Source organism: Callithrix jacchus, chromosome 1 (assembly GCF_049354715.1).
Source record: "Callithrix jacchus isolate 240 chromosome 1, calJac240_pri, whole genome shotgun sequence".
Lineage (NCBI taxonomy): Eukaryota > Metazoa > Chordata > Mammalia > Primates > Cebidae > Callithrix > Callithrix jacchus.
Window position 1 is genome coordinate 193,558,652 of NC_133502.1, and position 16,600 is coordinate 193,575,251.

General features: G+C 46.8%; 1 protein-coding gene across 13 annotated transcripts in view; it reads left to right on the plus strand.

The window, feature by feature from the left end:
* Window positions 1-16,600, plus strand: part of UBE2L3 (ubiquitin conjugating enzyme E2 L3) — a 68,377-nt gene that overhangs the window by 36,703 nt on the left and 15,074 nt on the right. For 12 of the 13 annotated variants that reach the window (XM_078335920.1, XM_078335922.1, XM_078335926.1 and 9 more), the window contains one exon: window positions 904-999. The exons of the other annotated variant lie outside the window; for it this stretch is intronic. In XM_078335920.1, coding sequence (XP_078192046.1) covers window positions 904-999 — 96 coding nt within the window. The remainder of the gene's footprint in view (window positions 1-903; window positions 1,000-16,600) is intronic. 13 annotated transcript variants of the gene reach the window in all.

Here is a 16,600-nt window from a genome sequence, read left to right on the forward strand (position 1 = left end):
GGAGGGCATGCCGGGTGGCTTGGGTTATTGTGTCTGCCAGGTGTTCACGGAGGTGTCAGAGGCAATGGGAAATGTCATGTTGGTGCACAGTTGAAAAACAGGTGACAGACAATTCTGAAGACATCTCAGGCCAGATCCTGAAGTTGTAAAGTTGTGCTTTCTGGGTGAAATGGTACTTGTTGAACTGACTGTTTATACAATAATCCCATATATTTGCAAGGAGTCCTGTTGCCCGCAATATGGCCTCCCCTTCATTTTCTGTACTCTGGGTCTGTTTTGCAGTTGAGGAAACTGAGGCTCAGTGAAGGTGTCCCATCCCCGCGCCCCCTACTCCCACCCCAGTTCCAGACTGGATGGTTCTCTTTGCTGTGTGCCCATGGAGTCCTTCTGAAATGTACAGCATTGGGTGGAAAACCGGATATGCGTTTGTGTCTGATGTGTTCCCGGTCCCTAGTTTTATTCATCTTTAGGTTCTCAGCGTCTGATGCATAATCAGTGGTTAATGAATTTTGATTGGAAGGCAACAGGTGTACAATACCTCAGTATAGTTCCTGCCGTGTATGAGATCCCACACTGAGGGATTGAAATAGGCATGGTGACCAACTCAGAGAGGAGGTGGTATGACTGCAGAAACACAGTTCCCCCTGTCATGTTTAGGGGGATTCACTGAGGTGGGGGCTTGTGTTGGTCTGGGACATGGGTAGAGGGGCAGTGACCTTGCAGTGGGGACTGCCATGGCAAGCTCCATGCCTCCTTAACCACTCCAAGCACAGTTTAGTCCTCACTCTCCAATTTTGTCATTGGCATTTTTGGCACTTGGTTTAATTTGAGGGCATCAGGAGGGATCTTAATATGTGGTGCTTTCCCCTGTTTGACACCCCTTTGTGCTTTGTCAATCAACAGGAGCTTGAAGAAATCCGCAAATGTGGAATGAAAAACTTCCGTAACATCCAGGTTGATGAAGCTAATTTATTGACTTGGCAAGGGCTTATTGTTCCTGTGAGTATTGAACACTTCCACTTCCTACCAGATTTAAGGTGATGTGTGTGCTGTTGGGCTTCTTTTCTGCTCCTTAGTAGGCTCTTAGTCTGGGTAGCCAGCAGATGCACAGAAGTGACTTGTCACTCTAGGGTAATAAGGTAGGGAGTGTAGCCTTGGGTCCTGAATAGAGTCACATCTTGGCACTGGTTTTGTAAAACTCAGGGGGTCCTAAGCTTTGTAGATCTGTGGACACAGAGAAAAGGAGTGTGTCTGTGCTCTTGCTCTTTCCTGGCTTCCCTGGCTTCTATGTGCTTGGCCTGATTGATCAGCGGGACCTTCTTCTCTGAGCTCCCTTGGGAGGGGGGCAAGCATTCCCCTCTAGTTGTTTTGCTTTCTCTCTTGGTTTTGCATTTGTGTGTCTAACCCTTTGGATACCTGTATTTTGGACTTTATTCCTGTTCCCTTCCAACCTGTGCCTTCTGTTTCTCAACTTCCTTTTCCTAATTGCCCACATGTTCCCCTCACCCCATGTCTTTTCTGGGGCTTACGCCTCCAGTGTCAGCCCCCCAGCCCAGCTGCCCCATCTCAAAGAGTTTTGCTTTCTAATGGGCTCAAGCCCCTCCTAACAGTGGCTTTCTCTGGACCTTAGCATCCTCTTAGTGTCTACTCTTTTCTGCATTTTTTGATCCCTTCACCCTTCAAGAGCCTTGTCTTATAATTAATTCCAGTTTGCAATCCCCCTTCCTCTCACTCTCCTGAAACCACATCACACCCAGCCCACGGGCTGCCCCGACTGTTGTCATGCCTCTGGCTTGGCAGCCCTGACATCATGGCCCTTGCTTGCCTCCTGAGCTTTGGGAGGACGGGCAGCTTTCCAGCCTCCAGTCCTGTGACCAGCCTGCCACTGACTCCTGTCCTGCCACTCCTTCCTCCTCACTCTTAAACTTGGATCTTTTTGGTCTCCTGCTGTTCTCCAGTTCTCTCTTGTCTCTGGGGACTGTACTTCTTTCAGGATCATAGATTATGCAGGACGTGAAGGATTCCCACACCCATCTCCATTCCTGCCTTCTCCCTGGAACCTCCACCATCTGTCCACCAGGCAGCCTCACTTGGTCGTTGTGTAGCCTTCCAGCTACCCCAGCTCACAGCCTTGCCCTGCGTGAGTGCCCTCCTTTCCTGTTCTTCCTCATCCACTCACCTTCTCTCTTCCTTTTCATTTCCACTTTGCACATCTGAGCCTTAGGCCCTTTCCCTGTGCCTGACCTGGTCCTGTATGTATTTTTTTCTCATGGATGGATTGCTACTTTGCCAAAGCAGAACATAGAATGTGCTTCTTTCCTATAGATGTTTAATTGTTTGGATAACTAAGGAAAGATATACTTTGTAATGATTAGTATATGCTCACAATGTTTAAATCTGGGAGCTGCCAGTCTGATTTTGAGGATGTATCCTTTAGATTTCTTTCTTTGCCTTTTTTTTTTTTTTTTTTTTTTTTTTTTTTTTTTGACAGAGTCTTGCTCTGTCGCCCAGGCTGGAGTATAGTGGCGCGATCTTGGCTCACTGCAACCTCTGCCTCCTAGGTTTAAGCGATTCTCCTGACTCAGCCTCCTGAGTAGCTGGGATTACAGGTGTGTGCCACCATGCCTGGCTAATTTTTGTATTTTTAGTTGAGACAGGGTTTCACCATGTTGGCCAGGCTGGTCTCAAACTCTTGACCTCGTGATCCGTCTGCCTCAGCCTCCCAAAGTGCTGGAATTACACACGTTGAGCCACCACACCCGACCTCCTTTAGATTTCTTTAGGCTTGATGGTATTAAGGCTCAGGGCAAAGGGTGTGGATGGCAGAGACATCTCTGTGTGGGAGAGGTTTGTCTGTGAGTGCAGCCTTTGCCTACTCTAGGGATCTGAGAATGGCTAGGACTGTCAGACCACTCGTGCCTTTTCTATTTGAGATTGTGTATACTACTGATCGAAGAAGTGAACAGTTAATCTGTGGCTCTATGGAAAATGATAGAAATAAATGGAATGGTTTTAAGTGGTAAGACTTGGGCAGTCTGGCCCTGAGAGTTCAGTGGCCTGAGAGTCTGCCACCTAGCTCCAAGGGTAGATTGCTGCTGGGTATGCTCTTCTGCAGCTCATGCAAAGGCCTCTCTCTGGTTTCACGCTGGCAGGGGTGATGGAGCAGTGAGTTAAAGTCTCACTAGGCCAAAGGTGGAGGCTGGCTGGTAGAATCCCTATGTCCTTGGGGTGAGGCTCTGAGGAGTCTCCAGGCCGAAGTTTTGCCTTGGAGACAGTAAGCCACAGCCAGGGCTGCTCTTATCCCTGTGTATACCACCTTCTTGTCGGTCCTCTCCCTTGCTTCCTTCCAGGGCTCTGGGTTTGTATGAGGAGTGTTTCAACAAAGTCTTTCTTCAGAGCAGTTAAGGCATTCTTGACATCTGGTATCCCCAGGGTTCACACTTGTACCCCAACTTGGGCCTTAGGTCTTCCTGCATTGGACAGCCAGGCCAGCATGGGAATCTACTATACAAACTCACCTGAGGTCTGCCCGATTGGGGTGAAAACAGAGCCAGGCCAGTGAAGGCATGGCAGCACAGCCCTGGGCCTTTGTGGAGGGTGCTGTCCTTAGGTAGCCACCTAGTGATTGTCCTGGTTGTGTGTACAGAGGAGGGCAGGTGGGAGGGGAGGCTAGGGAGGTGCTTCCTAGAGACTTCATTGTTGCCAATGCAACTCAGTCTATTCTCTTTAAATTTGTTTTTCTGTAATTTTTTAGATCTAAGATTCTAAGGTAACATCTAAGGAAGAAAGTATTACCCATAATCATATCATCAAGAAATTCAGTTACTTTTTGGGCACTGCCCTTTAGGAACTAGAGGTGTGGTGAACCTTCTTGAAGCTTCTAACCCAGTGAATGTGTCCACTCTTAACCTTCAGCATACTTCCTCTCAGCCTTTTTTCATGCAGTTTTTAATAAGCCATTTCATAAATTCATAATGTAATGTTTTGTTTTTTGAGGCAGGGTTTTGCTCTATCACCCAGGCTAGAGTGCAGTGGTGTGATCATGACCTGTTGCAGCCTTGAACTTCTGGGCTCAAGTGATCCTCCTGAGTAGCCAGGACTATAGGTGTGTGCCACCACACCCAGCAAATTTCTTTTTATTTTATTTCATTTTATTTTTGAGACAGTCTTACTCTGTCAACCAGGTTGGAGTACAGTGATGTTGATTTCGGCTCACTGCAACTTCAGCCTCCTGGATTCAAGTGATTCTTATACCTCAGCCTCCTTAGCTGGGATTACGCGTGTGCACTGCCATGCCCAGCTAATTCTTGTTTTTGTTTTTGAAACAGAGTCTTGCTCTGTTGCCCAGGCTGGAGTGCAGTGGTGCGATCTTGGTTCTCAGCAACCTCCGTCTACTGGGTTCAAACAATTTTGGCTAATTTTTATACTTTTAGTAGAGATGGGGTTTCACTATACAGCCAGGCTGTTGTTGAACTCCTGATCTCAGAAGATCTGCCCGCCTTGGTCTCCCAAAGTGCTGGGATTACAGGCATAAGCCACTACGTCCAGCCTTTTTTTTTTTTTTTAATAGTAGAGTTGGGCCGAGCAGTGGCTCAGACCTGTAATCCCAGCACTTTGGGAGGCCAAGGCAGGCAGATCACTTAAGGTCAGGAGTTTGAGACCAGCCTGGCCATCATGGTAAAACCCCATATCCACTAAAAGTCCAAAAATTAGCTGGGTGTGCTGGCAGGCAGCGTAATCCCAGCTACTTGGGAGACTGAGACAGGAGAATTGCTTGAACTCAGGAGGCGGAGCTTATAGTGAGCCGAGATCACGCCATTGCACTCCAGTCTGGGCAACAGAGCAAGACTCTGTCTCGGGAAAAAAAAAAACAAGTAGAGATGGGGTCTGTCTCCCCGTGTTGCCCAGGCTGGTCTCAGACTCCTGGGCTGAAGTGATCTTCCTGCCTTGGTCTCCCAGAGTGCTAGGATTATAGATGTGAGCTGCTGCACCCAGTAATTATTTTATCTTTTTATAATTATTTAGTCTCTGCCTGGAAACTTTGTGAACATGATGTTTGATAACTATACTATATCCCATAATATTTGTATGATTATATATCTAATCATTTATTTTAATCTTTGTTCTATATTTTAGATTCCGATTTTGAAACATAGTTTTCTGACCGTTAGGATCAGAGCTATATTTTATATGTATATATGGAACAGACCATCTGTAGGACTATAGGTATATATTATTTTCCAGAAAAGTTGTGCCAATTTATACTTCTATAGACTCTGTCTGCACAAGTGCCCATACATGTCCTTGGCTGTCATTGAGGTTGCTCTGCATTTTTATTTTTATTATTTATTTATTTATGTTTGAGATGGAGTTTCACTCTTTTTGCCCAGGCTGGAGTGCAATGGTGTGATCTCGGCTCACTGCAACCTCCGCCTCCCAGGTTCGAGCTATTCTCCTACCTCAGCCTCCTGACTAGCTGGGATTACAGGCGCCTGCCACCACACCCAGCTAAATTTTTTTGTATTTTTAGTATAGACGGGGTTTCACCATGTTGCCCAGGTGACCTCAGATGGTCCACCCACCTCAGCCTCCCAAAGTCCTGGGATCATGCCTGGCCTTTTATTTATTATTATCATTATTATTATGTTTTAGAGATGAGGTTCTCACTATGTTGCCCAGGCTGGTTTTGAACTCCTAAGCTCAAGTGATCCTCTGGCCTCGGCTTCCTAAAGTGCTGGGATTACTGGTGTGAGCCATCATGCCTGGCCTGCTAGGCATTTTTTTTTTTGAGACGGAGTTTCGCTCTCGTTACTCAGGCTGGAGTGCAATGGTACCATCTTGGCTCACTGCAACCTCCACCTCCTGGGTTCAATCAATTCTCCCGCCTTAGCCTCCTGAGTAGCTGGGATTACAGGCACGCGCCACCATGCCCAGCTAATTTTTTGTATTTTTAGTAGAGACGGGGTTTCACCTTGTTGACCAGGATGGTCTCAATCTCCTGACCTCGTGATCCACCCGCCTCGGCCTCCCAAAGTGCTGGGATTACAGGCTTGAACCACCGCGCCCGGCCTCCTACTAGGTGTTTTTAAAGGGAATACTGAGTACTGGTACTTTAGAGCTCAGGCTGTGGAATCTGACCAAAGTGAGAACCTCAGCCCTATTCTGGACTGGCTTGGGGATCTTGGGTGAGGGATGCACTTGGGCCTGGTAACCTCACCTCTGTAATGGGAGTGATACTTAACCTCTTTGGATGTTGGAAAAGTTAAATAAATGCATGTGTGTGAAGTTCTTAGCCTCGTTGGCATGCTGCTGTTGTTAGCAAAGGCAATAATTAAGGCTTTCATAGGGCCCTCTTGGAAAACTGTTAGTATATGACAAAGCCTATGAAGCAAACATACAGAAGTAAATCACTGTTGCCAATTTGATTTGCATTTTTAATTTTATTGTGGTTGACTTGCTTTCTTTTTTTTACTTATTGATTATATATTTCTGCAGTCTGTCACCTATTAGGGTTTTAGTATGTTTCTTTGCAGAATTGTAGGAATTCTGTGTATTAAACCTTTGTGTCTGGGAAAAATATTTTTTAGGCATACTGTTGTTTTGTTTTGTTTTGTGACAGAGTTTTGCTCTTCTTGCCCAGGCTGGAGTGCAATGGCACAATCTTGGCTCACTGCAACCTCAGCCTCCCAGGTTTAAGCAATTCTCCTGCCTAAAAATACAAAAAAATTAGCCGGTGTGGTGGCACATGCCTGTAGCTGGGATTACAGGCATGTGCCACCACACCGGCTAATTTTTTTTGTATTTTTAGTGGAGATGGGGTTTCTCCATTTTGGTCAGGCTGGTCTGAAACTCCTGAGCTCAGGTGATCAGCCAGCCTTTGCCTCCCAAAGTGTTGGAATTACAGGCATGAGCCACTGTGCTTGGCCTGTTTTTTTTTTTTTTTTTTTTTAAAGAGAGGGTATTGCTCCATTGCCAAGCTGGAGTGCAATCGTGTAGTCACGGCTCACTGCAGCCTCAAACTACCAGGCTTAAGCGATCCTCCTGCCTCAGCTTTCTGACTAGCTGGACTGCAGGCGCATGCCACCACACCTGGCTAATTTGTTAACATTTTTGGCAGTCTCTCTGTGTTGTCAAGACTGGCCTTAACCTCCTGGGCTCAAGCAATCCTCCTGCCTCAGCCTCTTGAAGTGTTGGGATTACAGGTGTGAGCCACCGATCAATAGGCACCCAGACAGTCTGTTGTTTTCTTTTAACTTTTGTTTATTCAAACATTTCTAATTTGAAAGTTTCTTCTTCTTATTCTTTTTTTTTTTTGTTCGAGACAGAGTGTCGGCTCTGTCTCCCAGGCTGGAGTGCAGTGGTGCAATCTCAGCTCACTGCAACCTCTGTCTTCCAGGTTCAAGCAGTCCTCTGCCTCAGCCTCCCAAATAGCTGGGATTACAGGCGCCTGCCACCATACCCTCCTAATTTTTGTATTTTTAGTGGAGATGGAATTTCACCATCTTGGCTAGGCTGGTCTTGAACTCCTGACCTTGTGATCCACCCACACCCACCTCAGCCTCCCAAAGTCCTGGGATTACAGGTGTGAGCCACCATGCCCAACTCCTCCCCACTTTTGGCAGTTTTTACAATTTTATTTAAACACAAAACATGCACATGAGCTGTCTACTCATTTTCTTCACTGTGCAGCCTGGCATTGGGGTTGGTGACTCTGATGGCCAGCTGAGCAGCTCTTTCCACGATGGCTTTGTGGTTCTTAGAGGAAACATTGTGAGTGATTTCAGCACAGTAAGATTCATTGCATATCAGCAGCACTTCCAGCTCCTTCATGTTGTGGACCAGGAACTTCCAGAAGCCACTGGGCAGCATGTGCTTTTTTTGTTGCTCCCATAACCAATGTTGGGCATCAAGATCTGGCCCTTGAACCTTCTATGAACCCTGTTGTCCGTACCTCTGAGTTTCCTCCAGTTATGCTTAATTTTGACATTATTGGTCTGACTGGTGCCAGATGAACTTCTTGGTTCTCTTTTTGATGATCTTGGGCTTCATAAGGGGTCTAAGGGCAGCCATGATGCCGAGGAGATGGTTGCCAACTCCATAGGCAGCGCTGAGGAAAAGAGAAAAGCCCTTTTTTTTTTTTTTTTTTAAGACAGAGTCTCGTTCTGTCACTCAGGCTGTTGTCCAGTGGCATGATCTTGGTTCACTGCAACCTCTGCCTTCTGGATTCATGCAATTCTTATGTCTCAGCCTCCTGAGTAGCTGGGATTATAGGCGTGTGCCACCATACCAGGCTAATTTTTATTTTTAGTAGAGATGGGGTTTTGCCATGTTGCCCAGACTGGTCTCGAACTCCTGGCCTCAAGTGATCCACCTGCTATGGCCTCCCAAAGTGCTGGGATTACAGGTGTGAGCCACTATGCCTGGCCAGTTTCTCCTTTTTTAAAGAGACAGGGTCTTGCTCTGTTGCCCAGGCTGAAGTGCAGTGGTGGCAATTGTGACTCACTACAGCCTTGACCTCCTGGCCCCAAGCAATCCTCCCAGCTCAGCCTCCCAAGTAGCTGGGACTACAGGTGCACATCACCATACCTGTCTATTTTTTAATTTTTGTTTTTGGAGAGATGGGTTCTCACTGTTAAACAGGCTGGACTTGAACGCCTAGGCTCAAGCAATACTCCTGCCTTGGCTTCCCAAAGTGTTGGGATTATAGGTGTGAGCCAGCATGCCTAGCCAGTTTCTTCTGTTTAAAATAATTTGTTTTGCTTTATTTTATCATGGTAAAATATATATAGCATTAAATCTGCCATTCATTTATTTTTATTTTAAAAATTTTTTGTAGAAATGAGAGCTGACTCCATTGCCCAGGCTGGTCTCACTCCTGGCCCCAAGTGATCCTCCCACCTCAGCCTCCTGGGTAGCTGGGAATACAGGCATGCACCACCACACCTGGCTAATTTTTTGTATTTTTTGTAGAGATGGGTTTCACCATGTTGCTCAGGCTGGTCTCCAACTCCTGGTCTCAAGTGACCTACCTGCCTTGGCTTCTCAAAGTGCTGGAATTGCAGGCGTGAGCCACTGCATCTGGCCCTTATCCTTCTTTTGGATGACTAATATTCCTTTGTATATATACGCCACATTTTGTTTATCCATTCATCTGCTGATGGCCACTTGGGTTGTTTCCTCCTTTTGGCTATTGTAAATACCGCTGCTGTGAACATTGGCATACAGGTATCTGCTTGAGTCCCTGTCTCAATTCTTCAGAACATATGTAGGAGTGGAATTGCTGGTTTGTATGATAATCCTCTGTTTAACATTGTGAGGAACTGCAAACTGATTTTCCAGGAGCTATAGTACCGTTTTTTTTTTTTTTTTTTTTACTTTTTTTGAAATGGAGTTTCGCTTTTGCCCAAGCTGGAATACAATGGGGCAATCTCAGCTCACCGCAGTCTCTGTCTCCTGGGTTCAAGCAGTTCTCCTGCCTCAGCCTCCTAAATAGCTGGAATTACAGGCATGCGCCACCATGTCCGACTAATTTTTTTTTGTATTTTTGGTAGAGACAGGGTTTCCCCATGTTGGTCAGGCTGGTCACAAACTCCTGACCTCAGGTGATCCACCTGCCTTAGCATCCCAAAGTGCTGGGATATTACAGGCGTGAACCACCAGGCCTGGCCTACCTCAGCTCTTGAAAAGATTATAGAGTGGATCACGAAGGCTTGAGGCCATAGAAACCAGCCTGGCACACTTGGAGCAGGGCAGGCCACCTCCTCTTGTTTTTTCTTTACAGTGGACTGGACTGTGTGGGGATAGGCAGTCCACAGGTCTGGTCTGAGTAGACATCCTATGGCAGGGAAAGCTTGGGCTTTGTTAGCTCACTGGGTGAAAAAGGTTAGCCACAGGGAAAGGACACTGCTGTGGAGTCATCGCCAACCTAGACAGAAGTGACAACAGTGCATAGGAGCCTTCAGTTCATCTGAAGCCTGGCATGAAGAGGGAGTAGCATGCTACTTAAACTGAAACCAGGACCAGGATCCAACTCTTCAAGTCAAATCAGCCATGAGTTCTGCCTGTCGTGTCCAACAGCCAGTTAGAAACACATAACAGGGACACGCCATGTAACAGTAGTCTGAGGCAGGCAGCCAGAAAATGCCCTGACTTCCTCTGTGGCTGCCAGAGAGCTGTGTGGTAGTCTTAACTGCTTCACAGCAGTGACACAAAACTATGGCTTCTGTGGGTGAAGGACCCTGGGTATTTACTTAGGAGAGGGAAAAACATGAAGTGGAATGGGATACTGGAAGGGTTGCCATAGGAAAGGAAGATTAGATTTGACCACAGGGTTAGAGGTAGGGTGAGTGGGTAAAAGACCCCACATGGTTTGGTGCCATATGGCAAAGAGCTTCCTCTTGGTCTTCGCTACCACAGAATGGCTTTGTGCCTTGGGAGGTTGATGTCAAGAGCTGTGAAGGATCTGAGATTTTTGCCCTACTTGAAGCCTAACAAGGTAGCCTGCCAGTTTATTAGATGTCAGTAGAAGACTCGAGAAAAAGGCCAGTACCCCTTGTCCCCGTGTCCCACAAAGGTGATGAGGATGAGTCCAGATGGATGCCTGTAGATGTAGGGGGTTGTGTTCCAGGACAGGAAACCTGAGTTTAGTGGGGGGTTTCAGGCCAATCACTCAACCGCACTTCACTTGCTCCATTTCCAAATGTGGGTGATGGCAGCATCACGGCTTTCCAGGGCTGGTGTTGGAGGACGCTGAGGGTTGGGATATGGGTTGGAGATGGGACAGAAAAACACCTGGCATTTAAATGATTGAGAAACTTTGGTCAGATGTTTTTTTTTTTTTTGAAATGGAATTTAACTCTTGTTGCCCAGACTAGAGTGCAATGGTGCAATCTCAGCTCAGTGCAACCTCTGCCTCCCAGGTTCAAGTGATTCTGCTGCCTCAGCCTCCAGAGTAGCTGGGATTACAGGTACCCGCCACCACACCCAGCTAATTTTTTGTGTCTTTAGTAAATGGGTTTCTAATCTGAGGCAATCCACCCACTTCAGCCTCCCAAAGTTCTGGGATTACATTTTTTTAAATTGGCTTTCCCAGCTTAAAATGGTCAAATCTTATTTACATGCATGCATATAATGACTAGAAGCAAATATAGGAAAATGTAGATTCTTAGGATTTCTTAGCCATACTATGTATAAAAGAAAATCCACTTTAAAACTAATATATTTCTTTCTTTATAAATGGCAAGTGGGCTGGGTGCAGTGGCTCATACCTGTAATTCTAGCACTTTGAGAGGCCGAGGCGGGCGGATTGCTTGAGTTCAGGAGTTCGAGACCAGCTTGTCAAACATGGTGAAACCCCATCTCTACTAAAAATACAAAATTACCTGGGTGTGGTGGCGCATGCCTGTAGTCACAGCTACTTGGAAGACTGAGGCAGGAGAATTGCTTGAACTCGGGAGGCAGAGGCTGCAGTGAGCCGAGATTGTGCCACTGCATCCAGTCTGGACGACAGAGCAAGACTCCATCTCAAAAAAAAAAAGGCGGGGGGCAAGAGGATAAAAAGTCTTTCCTAGCTGGGTGCAGTGGCTCTCGCCTGTAATCCCAGCACTTTGGGAGGCTGAGGTGGGTAGATCACCTCAGGTCAGGAGTTTGAGAACAGTCAGGCCAATATAATGAAACCCTGTCTCTACTAAAAATACAAAAATTAGCTGGGTATGGTGGTGGTGCCTGTGATCTCAGCTACTCAGGAGGCTGAGGCAGGAGAATCGCTTGAACCTGGGAGGCAGAGGTTGCAGTGAGCCACGATCGTGCCATTGCACTCCAGCTTGGGCAACAAGGAAACAAAGTCTGTCCTAGAATTTTAAACATGGATTGAAAAAGGTGTTTTTTGATTGATTGATTTTTGAGACAGGGTCTCACTCTGTGTGCCCAGGTTGGAATACAGTGGTGCAGTCATAGCTCACTGCAGCCTGAAACTCCTGGGATCACGCAATCCTCCCACCTCGGCCTTCCAAAGTGCCAGAGTTTACGTTTGCGAACTGATTTAGAGCCTGTAAAATTATCGTAAGAAATTAATTTTACATCTCAGATGATTTTCTCAATACAATAATGTGAGCTTAGGGAGTATAACACATTCAAATAAAGGCAGGCATAACAGAAAAACACTAGTCATGTTCATGTGAAGATAATGCTGAAATTGGCCTGGTGCAGTGGCTCATGCCTGTAATCCCAGCACTTTGGGAGGTCAAGGCGGGTGGATTGTCTGAGCTCAGGAGTTGGAGACCAGCCTGGGCAAACATGGTGAAACCTAGTCTCTACTAAAATACAAGAAATTAGCTAGGCATGGCAGCATGCACCTGTAGTCCCAGCTACTTGGGAAGCTGAGAAAGGAGAGTCATTTGAACCCAGGAGGCGGAGGTTGCGGTGAACTGAGGTCCTGCTGTTGCACTCCAGCCTGGGCGACAGAGCAAGACTCCATCTCAAAGATAGATAGATAGCTAGATAGATAGACAGACAGACAATGCTGAAATTTTTGGTTTGACATTGAAATGTTGCAGCTCAAGTTGGAGGTGAATTTTCTGAAATATTGTATTTTTTTTAAACAACAAAACCACGTTTTTTTCATTAACATCCCTTATTATTTCTGAGCTGCCTTCCCAAAGGGCAAGTTTAGCTCTAATGTTGAAATTCACTTGTAGAGCTTTGGGCCTTTACCTGGAAGGTATATCTTATGTTTTAATTTTTACACCCCTCTTTCACCAAAAATCACTGGGATGGGCACATGGTCTGTGTGATTTGTGCACACTTAAGCCACTGCTTTGATCTTCCTCAGAGCCCCAGACTAGGAAAGATCCCCAGAGAAATTCAGATGAGTTTGGCCGAGTTCCCTGGATGGTGAGAGGTGTGTCCTGCCTCATGTAGCAACAGAACTGCTTCTCTTTTTGCTTCCTCTTTTTGAGGCAGAATCTCATTCTGTCACCCAGGCTGGAAGGCAGTGGCGTGATCATGGTTCATTACAGCCTTAACCTCCCAGCCTCAAGCGATCCTCCTACCTTAGCCTCCTGAGTAGCTGGGACTACAGGCGCGTGCCAGCATGCACACGCCTTAGCAACAAAATGAGATCCTGTCTCTACAAAAGGATTTGTTTTTGTTTTGTTTTTTGAGACAGTGTCTTGCTTTGTCATCTAGGCAGGCGTGCAGTGGTGCCATCTTGGCTCGCTACAGCCTGTGCATCCTGGGTTCAAGCAATTCTCATGCCTTAGCTGGAATTACAGGCATGTACCACCATACCCAACTAATTTTTGTATTTTTCTTTTTAATATTTTTTTAGTAGAGATGGTTTTTTTTTTTTTTTTTTTTCGTTTTCTTTTGAGACAGTGTTTCACTTTTGTTTCCCAGGCTGGAGTGCAGTGACTCAATCTTGGCTCACCACAACCTCCACCTCCCAGGCTCAAGCAATTCTCCTGCCTCAGCCTCCCAAAGTGCTGGGATTACAGGCGTGACCCATCACACTCAGTCTGTTTTGGCTTTTTTGTCACCCAGGCTAGAGTGTAGAGAGGTGCCATCATGGCTCACTGCAGCCTCCACATCCTGGGCTCATGTGATCCTCCTGCCTCAGCCTCCCTAAGTGTCATGATTACAGGCATGAGCCACTGTGCCTGACCAGATCTGCTTCTCTTGAGCTTTGTCCATGTGCCAGGCATGTACGACTTTATAGCCCTTATCTCTCATCATGAACTCGGGGTGCAGGCTACTGCTACTCCCAGTTTACAGATATACAGGAACATTCTCAGATTCTCCATGCTAGGAAGAGGCAGAACCTGAGGCTAGAACTGCTAACTTCGGGCCAGATGGCCTCGTTCATGCTTGACTGCAGCTCCTTGGACAGGAACTGGCCCACAGTGGGAAACAGGGGTGGTTGGTCAGTCCTGGACAGTGAGTAAAGACATTTAGCAGATTTCACCAGCCAAAGTCATGCAAGAAAGCACGTGTGCATGTGTGTGTGTGTGTGTGTCTGTCTGTCTGTCTGACTCACTCTTGCCCAAGCTGGAATACAGTGACACAGTCTTGACTTCCTGCAAACTCTGCCTCCTGGGTTCAAGCAGGACTCCTGCCTCAGCCTCCCAACTAGTTAGTACTACAGGTGTGTCACCACACACGGCTAGGGAAAGCTATTTTTACATGGTTCAAGCAGTATAAATGACAATGATGTTTGCTTATTCCCCCCTACCACCACCACAACTAATTAATCCTCCTATTGAAAACTAAAAGCTGGCTGGGCATGGTACATCACTCCTATAATTCCAGCACTCCAGCACTTTGGGAGGCTGAGGCGGGAGGATCACTTGGGCTCAGAAGTTTGAGACCAGCCTTGACAACATAGTGAGACCCCATCCTACAAGAAATAAAAAAATTAGCTGAGCATGGTGGCATTTGCCTGTAGTCCCAGCTACTTATTAGGAGACTGAGGTGGGAGGATTGCTAAAGCCCAGATGTCAAGGCTGCAATGAACCATGATTGCACCTCTGTACTCCAGCCTGGGTGACAGAATGAGACCCTGTCTCAAAAAAAAAAACAAAGAAAGAAAAACTAAAAGCAGTGTTTTCTCAGTTCCCCCATTAACTCATTGGTAACAATACAGCCTAGTTTTTCTGAGTGGAGAGGCTTGAGAGGGGTCTGCTATCACTTTGACTTCTGTATAGTGTTGTAGACAGCTCTTGGGTTTCCTGAAGGAGGCATTAGGGAAGGTGTTTTTTTGTTTTGTTTTGTTTTGCTTTTTGAGAACGGAGTCTTGCTCTGTCACCCAGCCTGGAGTGCAGTGGTGTAATCTTGGCTCACTGCAACCTCCGCCTCCTAGGCTCAAGCAATTCTCCTGCCTCAGCCTCCCGAGTAGCTGGGCCAGCATGCCTGGCCAATTTTTGGGTTTTTAGTAGAGACGGGGTTTCACCATATTGGCCAGGCTGGTCTCAAATTCCTGACCTCAAGTGATTCACCTGCCTCAGCCTCCCAAAGTGCTGGGGTTACAGGCGGGAGCTACCATGCCCAGCCATTAGGGAAGGTTTTGTCTTATCCTAACCTTGCCTGGGTGCATGCATCTTCTCCTCCACACACAGGCATACTAGGCCTGGACTGTTCATAAGTATCTTCCCTCTCTAACCGGCCCAGAGTTCCTCCACCTTTCTAATAGGTCTCCCCACAGATGAATATGCCAACAGTGCTTTCACCTGCTTAGGGGGTTGGTTTAGACTTGGACATGTGGCCTCAGTATCCCTGGGGCCACGCTGCCTGCCTGCAACCTCCTGTCTTGCTCTGTGCCATTCCTTCCAAGTCCCTGCCATCTAGGCTTTAGTCCTCTCTGCTTGGGACGCCTCTCCCACTCCTCAGCCTTACTTCATCTTATCCATCCTTTGAGGCCCTTGCTCCTTGCCTTCCCTCCCAGGGCAGGGCTCAAATGTAGGAGAATGTGGAGAACTGGTGTATGTCAGCTTTGCTCCCCAACAGAGGAGCTCTGTTTACTGGAGTACTTACTTAGGCCAGGGCTTGAAGACATTGGGCTGGGGTGTAGGGCTGTCAAGATTGTTCCTGGGGCCAGGGGCGGTGGCTCATGCCTGTAATCCCACCACTTTGGGAGGCTGAAGCAGGCAAATCACCCCAGGAGTTCAAGACCAGCCTAGTCAACATAGTGAAACTCTGTCTCTACTAAAAAAAAAAGTCCGGGCATGATGGTGGGTTCCTGTAATCCCAGCTACTTGGGAGGCTCAGACAGGAGAATTGTGTGAATCCAGGAAGCGGAGGTTGCAGTGAGCTCAGATTTCACCACTGCACTCCAGCCTAGTCGACAGAGTGAGACTCCGTGTCAAAAACAAAAACAAAAAAATATTGTTCCTAGGCCCTCTGCGAAACTTCGCTTTCTTTGGGTTGGCTGTGCCATGGCAGACCTGGGTGGGGCTTTTGAGAACAGAGTGCAAGGAAGAGGCAGTACAATGGGAAGGGCTTTCCCAGCTCTGGAGATAGTATAGGAGAAAGGTTAAAAGGCTCTTTGCTGGGTCATCTCTCAGGTTCCTGGGTCCATCAGAGTGTCTAGGCCTCAAAGGTGGCTTTTGGATGGTTCTAGGGGGAAGGGGCTAAGGCATGACGCTGGCTGTGCCTGATCATCACCTGTTGAGTGACCAGCTCAGCTTCTCAGTGTCCAGCCATTGAGCTGACTACTGCCTCCACCCTGGGAAGTCTGAGCTGGCCAGGACTTGGCATCCAGGCCATTATTTGGCCTTCTAGTACTCACAGTGTATTCTGGTTGGGTTGTAACTTACCTTTGGTATGCCTTTTCTCATATCTTCAGAGAAGATCAAGAGGTATTTGTAAAAACATAATCTGAAAAAGGACAAAGAACTCTTAAAACTCTGTAATAAAAAACAAACAAGAAATAACACCGTGCACCTCTTAGAATGGCCGAAATTCAGAACACTGCCAAATGCTCCTGAGGATGTAGGTCAACAGGAACTCTCACTCTTTACTGGTGGGAATGCTAAATGGTTTATCCATTTTGGAAGACAGGCAGTTTCTTTTATTTATTTATGCATAAAAACTTTTTAACAAAGAAAAT